General features: G+C 42.2%; 1 protein-coding gene across 1 annotated transcript; it reads left to right on the top strand.

Annotated features, from left to right (window-relative positions):
- The first annotated feature begins 66 nt into the window (after positions 1-66).
- On the top strand, positions 67-10660 carry LOC134193736 (uncharacterized). The gene is made up of 7 exons (XM_062662570.1): positions 67-377; positions 2670-3729; positions 4314-4374; positions 4444-4608; positions 6744-6822; positions 6890-6950; positions 9166-10660. Exons 1-7 carry the CDS (start codon positions 150-152, stop codon positions 10458-10460), a joined length of 2949 nt encoding a protein of 982 aa, XP_062518554.1. The 5' UTR covers positions 67-149; the 3' UTR covers positions 10461-10660.
- The last annotated feature ends 818 nt before the right edge of the window (positions 10661-11478 follow it).

Genomic DNA, 11478 nt, shown 5'->3' with positions numbered 1-11478 from the left:
TTCTCGACCTTAAATTAATATTAATTAGAGTGCGTCACGGTCGGACATGCGCACTGCATCGCTTTGATTGCACACGCAGTAACGTGCACGCGAAGAGAGAACCGGTTACCTACGAGTCTAGTAAGAGAACGACGACGATAGCGCATGCAATGAGCAGCAGCGAAGTGGACGAGAGTTGTAAAGTTTTGCAAGGAAATTGTGGCCCAAGCGGCAGATGGACGATTGCGTTGTTTCTATCGTTAGTTGTGGGCAATTTTGTGTTTAGCGGTTTTCTGTTGTGGAAGCTCAGTGTTCAGGAGAAAAGATTTGAGAAAACCGTAGAGAAGTTGCAGTTGGACTTGCAGGAACTTCAAGTAGAAAAAGAGGAAATGAAGCAGGTTTGTACAGGGACTATTTGGTCGCTTTCAATTATCTCGCTCCTACTTGGTTCCCGAAACCGTTTAACTAGGACTTATTTGGTTTCGGCCACCTGCAGGGACTATTTGGTCGCGAGGACTTTTGGTTTCGCATTTATTGCGCCTCGAATCGGCACTCTCCAACTCTTACAGCTGTACGAGACGGATGCGAACGACGTGACGATGGCCATGATAATTTTTGCGCGTCTTCCAGACGTCTCGATGAGCCGAAAGCGAGTGCGACCTGCTTCTTCTTCGTTTGTATTTGGCTTCATATGAATACCGAAGTCATCACGACATTGTCGATCGCAATTTTGCGTGTCTGACGTTTCGTTTTGAGGCAAATCTCGGCTCATCTGGTAGCGGGCGTGTCGAAAGTAGGCGGAGTACGGATCGCTTGTAGGTTACAAGGTAAACAAACATGATTTGATCACGCAGCGCACTTGCAGAGATGTGCCTAGAGTGTTTTAGTGTGTAGAATGCTGTGGCTAGCTGCAGATTTATGCATCGATTGATCGGATTCTGCATGGCATCGATCGATACTTAGGTGCACAGCAACGTATGCGTACTGTCTACGCAAGGAAGACGATCTACCTCTTTTTAGAATTGGTTGCGCACGACCAAAGACTGGAAGTACTGTGCAAAAGCAAAGCACGCAGTATGTCATCTATTAGCATTTCATCACATGCAATCATGGGCAACAGACAACATTGCTGTGGCAATGGAAACAATATTGTCAAGTGATTGACTAGTAATGTACTGTTGCAGAAGTGCGCAAGTTTTGTAGATTGTATAGCTGTCATGTAAGCAAGTACACATGATTGCAATAAATTTTGCACTAATTTGCACTTTAATAACCGCAGTTCAAGGACATCGCAACTTAATACAACTCTTTATTATAGCTGCATGGCAGTGAATAGCCAATGCAATGATTTTTCTTATAGCTGGGGCCTCTTAGTCACGAGTTAGCTAATTATTAAGAAATATAATACCTAAGACAGACAGACAGACAGACAACCAAATGCCCCAGATTTCTTGGACTAACTATAACTAACTAATACCCCATTCACACGAGCACAGCTCCAAACTGAGCCGAGCCGAGCCAAGCCAGCCTGGGCTAATGAAGCGAGCCAGCCCTTGTTCACACAATGCTCTGACAAAGCGAGGCAGCCGAATTTTAGTAGGCGTGTCTCTTGGTACGCACACTAGATACAGACGTCGTCATGGAACAAGCTGTCCGTGCTTACTTCTCGCTGACACTAGGACAATCTGCGGAAATATCGAGGAGAAGTATCGAGCATAGACGTCGATGTCGTCTTCGTTTTGACAGACACTACACAACCGAACTGAACCAAACCGTGCGGGCATGGCAACTTGAGGTGGGCCAACTCAGCACGGTTCAGTTTGGTTCCGCCGGCATTCACACGACGAAGTGCAACCAAGCCAAACCGTGTCGTACCGTGCTGGCACAGTTACTGTACAAATGCTTGTGTGAATGGGGTATAAGGGTCCTAACTGGGGCCCTTAATTAACTGTTTGATTGATGGTAATTGTATTTGCCGTTTTGCTGATTGTAGTCACTTAAAGCTTGGACTACAAGTTAGCTGATTGTTAAAGTAGATTTCAATGTTGTAAATATAGACAGACAGACAGACAGACAGACAGATAATTTATTCTCATACAGATTCTACTTGTACATATGCTAGGATTTTTAAATACAAATCAGTCCTTGCAAACAACAAAGTCATTAAGTAACTATTGGACTTGACTTACAGACAGACAGGTAGACAGACAGACACACAGGTAGACAGACAGACAGATCTCTACAAGTGCGCTAGGTGATCAAATCATGTTTGTTGACCTTGTAACCTACAAGAGATTCTTACTCCACCTACTTTCGACACGCCCGCTACCAGACGAGCCGAGATTTACCTCAAAACAAAACGTCAGACATGCAAAATTGCGATCGACAATGTTGTGATGACTTCGGCATTCATATGAAGTCAAATACAAACGAAGAAGTAGCAGGTCGCACTCAATTTCGGCTCATTGAGACGTCTGGGAGACGCGTAAAAATTATCATGGCCATCGTCACGTCTTTTGCGTCCGTCTCGTACAGCTGTAAGAGTTGGAGAGTGCTGATTTGAGGTTCAATAAAAGCGAAACCAAATAGTCCCTGCAGGTGGCCGAAACCAAATAAGCCCCAGCTAAACGGTTTCGAGAACCAAATAAGAGCGAGATAATTGCCCGTGACCAAATAGTCTCTGTACACAGGTTTATGAGACGTTGTCTGAGTATGGAGGAGAAAGAGGGAAGAGGTCGGAAGAATCTCCCAGTCAGTCATCACAAGTTACAATCAACATTGCACACGTATTTGGGTCATTCATCAAACAGATGTGCAAACCAGAATCAGCAATTTGTATACCAGGTCAACCAGGAAGAGACGGATTGTCAGGTTTGTCTGGAAAAGATGGTTCAACTGGATTGCCAGGTTTGCCGGGAAGGGACGGTCCAATTGGATTGCCAGGTTTGTCAGGAAAAGATGGTCCACCAGGTAGAGATGGTCGTACAGGATTGCCAGGACCAGCTGGAAGGAACGGCGAAGCGGGAAGGAATGGTGAACGTGGCAGTAAGGGATCAGCAGGTAAACAGGGTCCACGTGGAATAGCAGGTAGGAAAGGAGACATGGGAGTGAGTGGAGAGAAAGGAGAGAAAGGAGAAAGAGGAGAGAGGGGAGTAGGTGGACTGCAAGGAATTTTGGGTCCTCGAGGAGAAAAAGGAGAAGAAGGAGACAAAGGTGAACGAGGATATCCTGGTTTTAAAGGAGGGAAGGGTGGAAAGGGGGAGATTGGGTTACAAGGAGGAAAAGGAATGAAAGGAAACAAAGGAATAAATGGAATGAAAGGAAAAGGGGACAAAGGGTATAGTCTCCCCAGTCAATGTTTATCAGGGAATCATCGTGTTTTAAATGAAACTTGGAGACAAACATCTGAGCATCGTTCTAAGACAACTAATCACTGTGATAAGACAGGTCGTTCATCCAATCAACATGGTTTCACACCAGGCTGGCATTCATTTAGTCCTACAATAGGTGGAGCTATGCCAGAGAAGTGCACATCTGAGAACTACTGTGGAACTTATGCATCAGGATGGTTAAAAGGATCTCACCCAAATCTAATTGGTCAAAAAATTTCAAGAACAGTTTGCTTTAGTTTTAGCGGCAATTGTTGTTATCTGCAGACTAGTGTTGAAGTGATCAATTGTGGACAGTATTACATATACAACTTACCTAACACTCCTAGTTGCTATCAAGCTTACTGTGCTCGAGGACAGTGAAGAACAAGTTTCCTTTATCAAAACCATCACATGTACTTATCTTTCCATTTTTGTGTGTATCTATGCTTCTCTGACTAGACAAGTGTCTGCTAAGAATGATTGTTGTAACAGCTGCTTGTTGTGTAGGATTGCTGCATACAGTATGATGTGCTGCTAGATGGAAATTTTGTTATAAACATACACAGTTTGTGAGCAGAAATGTGGTTTGCTGTCTACAGTTAACAACAATATTTACCAGTGTAGCAATAGATAAATTGTTATATGTTAGATCACGTGTAGTTACATTTAATTAATTTAAGGATTAACTGTTATACATAGTAACCAACAAAATATTTATAATAAAAATAATTTGATTAATTAATTAATTATATATTTATTGTAATTTAAATAATCAATAATATTAGTTATTTATTTATTGTATACTTATCTTTTAGCAGATTCCGTTTTCTAATTTATAACTTAGCCTCAAATTTCTATTTACATGCTCAAAATGCTATTTGAAATCCGGGAATTGTCATTATCCGGGCATTTTACAAACTTTAGATACTCTGTCCTGCCAACATGGCTAGTTGGATGTTCTAGCCTTTGTGACCGTCTTCCTCTGCCTTTCGTCAATGGAATCATTATATCAAAAAGCGAACAAGTAAACAACAAAACTAAATTCGTATTTCGTTTTATTCTTGCGACCTCAGATTTTTGTTTGTGTTTGCAGATTGTTGATGGAAGTTGAGAGTCACATATCATCTCTAGGGCAATCGTATTCGCCTCAACTTGAGCAGGAAATTGAGGGTAAATTAGAGGAGTTGTTCTCTGATATTCAGAGGTTGGAGCAGATGGTCGCTAAAGAACCACCTTCCAGGAAGCAGAGCGCCAAACTGTGAGATTAGTGGAATGAGAGGAGGGATGGTAGATGGGTAGATAGACAGACAGACGGACATACGTAACATATATACAGACAGACAAACGTACATACATGCATGCTTACAGATGGACAGACAGACAGAAGGTTTATTGGATATATATCATGTAAAGTGACATTGTCAAGTGTAAAAAGCAAAGTTTGCTTTAAAAGTAGGTATTTGTCAGTTCTTAGAAGACTAACAGTCATGACAAAATCGGACATACACAGACAGACAGACAGACAGACAGACGGATGAACAGACAAGCTGTTTTATATCTTTCCTATCTACAAGGGCACAAGTACACAGCTAAGAGCGTGTAAACTAAAGACAACGTTAAGAGAAACAAAGAAAAAGAGGAAATCATTGTTACAGTCAGTAAACTTGACTCAAACAGTGGAATGGCTTTTACACGAGATCACAAAAAAACATACGAGGATTGTCGTGTAGATCTAATGTAAGAGAGGAAGAAATGATGATCTTAACTTGCCAAGAGATGCACTAGGTACGCATGCACTAGGGTTAGAGTAATGAGGGGCGTAGTGTGGCATGGGCTAGACCGAGCTATAGCCACCCATCATTTGTAGGCGTGGTCTTAAAATTTGTGGACTTTAAATACGTCATACTTGCAAATGCACTGTTGTGCTGGACAGTAAACTGAGACAACCATCATTCCTATGGATTCTATCAAACAATGTGACAAAAGTTACCATTTTCCTGACATTCTTACTCTTGTTTCTAATCCGTTGTTGCTAGGTCTGTTAGCGCGGTATCAGTGGCCTAACATGTTAACGTCTTATAACTTACCTAAAGTCTATAATGAGGCAAGAAAGACTCAATGGACTTGCACTACTTGCACTTTAACTATAGAAGTGACGTTGATTAGGATGCAACCTTGGATACGTTTGTTAACAAACAACCTCTCAGAATGTCTTTCTTAAACATACAGAACATAATTAATGTATGTTTTGTGTTCCTCATGAGTACACATATAATATACCATGATACTAAGTACGTTGTAGATATCAAATTCATGTGGTAATGAGACATTAATGTATACTATGGTATTCACAAACTTTTAGTGAAACCTCCCTAAATTGTCCAAGTTTGCATCACCTTTTTTTTCAGTCTGGATACGCCACTGATTTAACATATCAGTTAATTAAAAGTCAGTAAGAAGTGGGAGTGTCCTGTAGCAGAGTGAAGTCTATCCCCCATTTCTAGAGGTCATGATACACCCCTGCAGTAATAAGTCTGTATTCCATACAGTCTAAACTAGACAAGAGGCAGGGGTGCACTCTTTTAGTAGCATGGCATGGGCTAGACCTGGCTATAGCCCCGCCCCCATTATTTGTAGGTGTCGTCTTAAAATTTGTGGACTTTAGACACGTAATGCTTGGAAATGGGTTTTAAAATTGGGATACCAATCCTTCATGAGTGAGTCACATGTCCATATAATACAAATTTAACTTTAGTGGACAAAGGAGTTTGTTATTATATTAATTGATCAAACTTATAAGTGACGCTTAGTTAGAACATCTGCATTTGATTTCTATCTTGTATATGGGTATTTTGGCTAGACACAAGCGTACGGTCTATACTTAGCTACCGATAGCATTATGCAGGCTTGCATTCGGTTTGCCTCGTCTTGTCTTTGTCAATTCTTCTAGCAGACGTGCATACACAGTTTTATGTAAAAGTAGACACGATTCAACCAGGTGTTTGCATGCAGGTAGGTAGTTAACTATGTACACTGTGGGTCTGTCTGGGTATGCATGTAAGGATATGTAATGTGTAGACAAGTACAAACTAATAAAAAGTGGGCGTGTCTTATAGCATCATAAGTCTAGCCCCCATTTCTAGAGGTCACGCTATGCCCTGCAAGAGCCAATGTATATTGTATAGACGTTTGTCCACCATCCACCAACTTACCATATAAGAAGCATATCATCATGCGTATGCCATATGTACAGACAGACAGACAAACAAGCTTACAGACTAATAATACGTAATATGTTTGTATACCATGTATGTATACTTTGTCTAAAACATTTAAATGGGTTGCACAATTTGGTTGATTATTTGTGGTTAAATGAATTTGTTTGTTGTACAGACGAGTTGAACAATTGTCATATGATTGTCAGCATCTACATAGTACTCTTAGGACGTTCCAACAGAAACAGCGGCTCAAGGTATGGAGATGTACACAATAAGGAGTAATTGAAATGTTGTGTTGGATGCAGCGTGATGTTGTGATAGGAAAAGGAAGAGCACGATAGGAATGAATTTTTGTCAGGAGATTTACAGCAAATGTGTGGATGTGCACACACATACACACACACACACACACACACACACACACACACACACACACACACACACACACACACACACACTTGACTTGACTACAGCTGCCAGCGTCTGGCCACACCGCTCCATATATGGGGAGAGCTGAAAGACGAGGTAGTTACTGTCTTCATTTATGTCTCTGTATGTCCTTGAACCACCGGAAACGTCTTCCACATGTGCAAGACAGGGGAAGTTGACTGCTTTTTTTTTCTGAACAGCGTTTGCCACGGTGACAGTTATGCCGTTGGAATCCTGGCTTGGATTTGAAGCACCGTCCACATTGACTTCAATGGCAGCAACAGCATGTCCTATCAGGCTCTGGTATCCCACTCGAGGTACAATCAGTGGAGACAAGTGATGATGACCAGATCGATAATAAAGTCGATGATGATGACATAGTCAAAGAAGAATAAGAAGACACATTTAAACATTTATGTATTGCCAGTCCACCCCTACTTCTCAGCCACCGATGACACTTGGCACATTGCACTGCGCCTGGTTGTTCAGACAGAGGCAGTTGGCGTTCCACAATCCACTTGTGCCGTTTCATACCTGAATGACTCCGAAAGGAGCGGCAACACACAGCACATGAAAAGGATCGTTCAGTAGAGGTACGTGTAACTTCAGCCTGACATGAAGCTCGCCATTCTGGACGTTGCTGTGCCAGGTGATACCAATTCTCTAGTTTTAACAACTTCAAGTCAGCCTGGATCCTGTCTTTCCTTGTGAGGTGGGGCCCCTGAGCTGGTCTAGAATGTGACAGCCACCCAAATAATAGTTTCTTTGGTAATCTGATTGCAGGCATTTGAGCAACATGTCCTAACCACTGAAGACAGCGACGACGAAGGACGTCAGACATGAGACTTACATCATCCCATCTTTGTTGAAGATCAGTATTGGTAGTATGTTGAAGCTCTTGGTCCCATCGAGTCACACACACACACACACACACACACACACACACACACACACACACACACACACACACACACACACACACACACACACACACACAATCGCAAAATGGGTAAGAAGCTGCTGTTAAACGGTAATGCCCCCCAGCCAGATGGCTGGGTTCCTGTGCACTAAGCAGAAGCTATGGGCCATGCTAAGCAATCTCCTGGAGCCTGGCCAGGTGCTCACAGGAGCACCGACTGCGACGCCAACTGTGGTGTGGGCACCCAAAGTCCCATCCGGACCCCAGTGGCTGATGGACTTTGTTGCAGTCGGAGGCCTTTGCCACTCCAGTCAGAGACCAGGTACTCATTTATACTTCTGAGTCGAGAGAGGCAATTGTGTGTAAGTTTCTTGCCCAACGAAATTATGCTATAGCTTGCCATCACCGTGACTTGAACTGGAAACCCTGCAAGGTCCCAGATGTTCCCATTCTCCAAACGCATTCTAACCAATTGAGCCACAGCACCACACACGTGCGTGCACACACTTGATTTTTATGGTTTTCTTGTGACTTGTGGATCTGATTTCTTGCCAGTCACATGATATGTGGATTAGATGCCAATGAAATCTCATCTTGCAGGAGACGCCAATAGCTAAGTCTGAATCTCGATCATGTGTGACAGACAGCTGTTGGAATGTTAATTCTTAATGCATTGGGCTGATATTTAAAGCAGCTGTTTTGACAGACAGACAGACAGACAGACAGACAGACAGATGGATGGACAGACAGACAAGACACACAGACACAAAAAAAGATGGACATACATATTAACAGACAGACACCGAGCAGTTGTGATTGTGGCAAGGAACTGGACATCCAAGGATACCATCTAATCACTTGTAAGACTGGCGGTGGTCCAGTGCACACTCACAACTTAATTGTGTCAGCATGGTCTAACTGCCTTTCTCAACTCTGCCACACAAACTAGAGCTACAATACCGGTATGTCAACAGTGACAAGAGGTTGGACATCCTCGTTTATGACCCAGATTCAGGTGCAGACATTGAATTAGATGTGTCGTTGGCTCATCCATGGTGTTTGGACTCAGTGAAGGCAGCCTCCAGAGAAGGAGTAGCAGCAATGAAACGGGAGGAGAAGAAAGAGGCAAAGTATAATTCTCAGCTGCGGCCAGAAGGGTCCTGCCCATTGGTCATTCCTCTTGTTTTCCAACATTTTGACCGTTGGGGCGAACAAGCTGGCAAAGAGTGCAAGAGATGATGAAGTAAAGTTTTGCAACGAAATTGTGGTCCAACCGGCAGATGGACGATTGCGTTGTTTCTATCGTTAGTTGTGGGCAATTTTGTGTTTAGCGGTTTTCTGTTGTGGAAGCTCAGTGTTCAGGAGAAAAGATTTGAGAAAAGCGTAGAGAAGTTGCAGTTGGACTTGCAGGAACTTCAAGTAGAAAAAGAGGAAATGAAGCAGGTTTATGAGACGTTGTCTGAGTATGGAGGAGAAAGAGGGAAGAGGTCGGAAGAATCTCCCAGTCAGTCGTCACAAGTTACAATCAACATTGCACACGTATTTGGGTCATTCATCAAACAGATGTGCAAACCAGAATCAGCAATTTGTATACCAGGTCAACCAGGAAGAGACGGATTGCCAGGCTTGCCAGGTAGAGATGGTTTGTCAGGAAAAGACGGTTCAACTGGATTGCCAGGTTTGCCAGGTAGAGATGGTCCAATTGGATTGCCAGGTTTGTCAGGAAAAGATGGTTCAACTGGATTGCAAGGTTTGCCGGGAAGAGACGGTCGTACAGGTTTGTCAGGAAAGGACGGTCCAATTGGATTGCCAGGACCAGCTGGAAGAAATGGCGAGGTGGGAAGGAATGGCGAACCTGGCAGTAAGGGATCAGCAGGTAAACAGGGTCCACGTGGAATAGCAGGTAGGAAAGGAGACATGGGAGTGAGTGGAGAGAAAGGAGAAAGAGGAGAGAGGGGAGTCGGTGGACTGCAAGGAAGTTTGGGTCCTCGAGGAGAAAAAGGAGAAGAAGGAGACAAAGGTGGAGAGAAGGGTGGAAAGGGGGAGATTGGGTTACAAGGAGGAAAAGGAATGAAAGGAAACAAAGGGGATGAGCAGGATTTACATCAATTGTCTATCAATTATCAATTGTTTAATCTACCCAGTCAATGTTTACCATGGAATCATCGTGTTTTAGATGAAACTTGGAGACAAACATCTGAGCATCATTCTAAGACAACTATTCACTGTGATAAGACAGGACATTCAGGCAATCAACATGGTTTCACACCAGGCTGGCATTCCTTCAGTCCTACAATAGGTGGAGCTATGCCAGAGAAGTGCACATCTGAGAACTACTGTGGAACTTATGCATCAGGATGGTTAACAGGATCTCACCCAAATGTAATTGGTCAAAAAATTTCAAGAACAGTTTGCTTTAGTCTTAGCGGCAATTGTTGTTGGAGGCAGGCTAGTGTTGAAGTGATCAACTGTGGACAGTATTACATATACAACTTACCTAACATTCCAGAATGCGCTCTAGCTTACTGTGCTCGAGGACAGTGAAGAACAAGTTTCCTTTATCAAAACCATCACATGTACTTATCTTTCCATTTTTGTGTGTATCTATGTTTCTCTGACTAGACAAGTGTCTGCTAAGAATGATTGTTGTAACAGCTGCTTGTTGTGTAGGATTGCTGCATACAGTATGATGTGCTGCTAGATGGAAATTTTGTTATAAACATACACAGTTTGTGAGCAGAAATGTGGTTTACTGTCTACAGTTAACAACAATATTTACCGGTGTAGCAATAGATAAATTGTTATATGTTAGATCACGTGTAGTTACATTTAATTAATTCAAGGATTAACTGTTATACATAGTAACCAACAAAACATTTATAATAAAATAAATTTGATTAATTAATTAATTATATATTTATTGTAATTTAAATATTAGTTAGTTATTTATTGATTGTATATTTAACTTTTAGGAGTTTCTGTTTTCTAGTTTATAACTTATCCTCAAATTTCTAGTTACATGCTCACAACATAATAAATAATCAAGATGTTACCTTAGATTCGTAAATTGTAATTATCCGGGCATTTTACAAATTTTATAACCAGTACTGCCAACGTGGCTCGTTGATGTTCTAGCCTTTGTGACCGTCTTCCTCTGCCTTTCGTCAATGGAATCATTATATCAAAAAGCGAACAAGTAAACAATAAAACTAATTTCGTATTTCGTTTTCTTCTTGCGACCTCAGATTTTTGTTTGTGTTTGCAGATTGTTGATGGAAGTTCAGAGTCACATATCATCTCTAGGGCACTCGTATTCGCCTCAACTTGAGCAGGAAATTGAGGGTAAATTAGAGGAGTTGTTCTCTGATATTCAGAGGTTGGAGCAGATGGTCGCTAAAGAACCACCTTCCAGGAAGCAGAGCGCCAAACTGTGAGATTTGTGGAATGAGAGGAGGGATGGTAGATGGGTAGATAGACAGACAGACAGACAGACGGACATACAGTAAGTAACATATATACAGACAGATAAACGTACATACATACATGCATACAGATGGCAGAC

The sequence above is a fragment of the Corticium candelabrum genome, chromosome 18 (assembly GCF_963422355.1).
Source record: "Corticium candelabrum chromosome 18, ooCorCand1.1, whole genome shotgun sequence".
Classification (NCBI taxonomy): domain Eukaryota; kingdom Metazoa; phylum Porifera; class Homoscleromorpha; order Homosclerophorida; family Plakinidae; genus Corticium; species Corticium candelabrum.
This window is presented reverse-complemented; position numbering and strand designations above follow the sequence as displayed.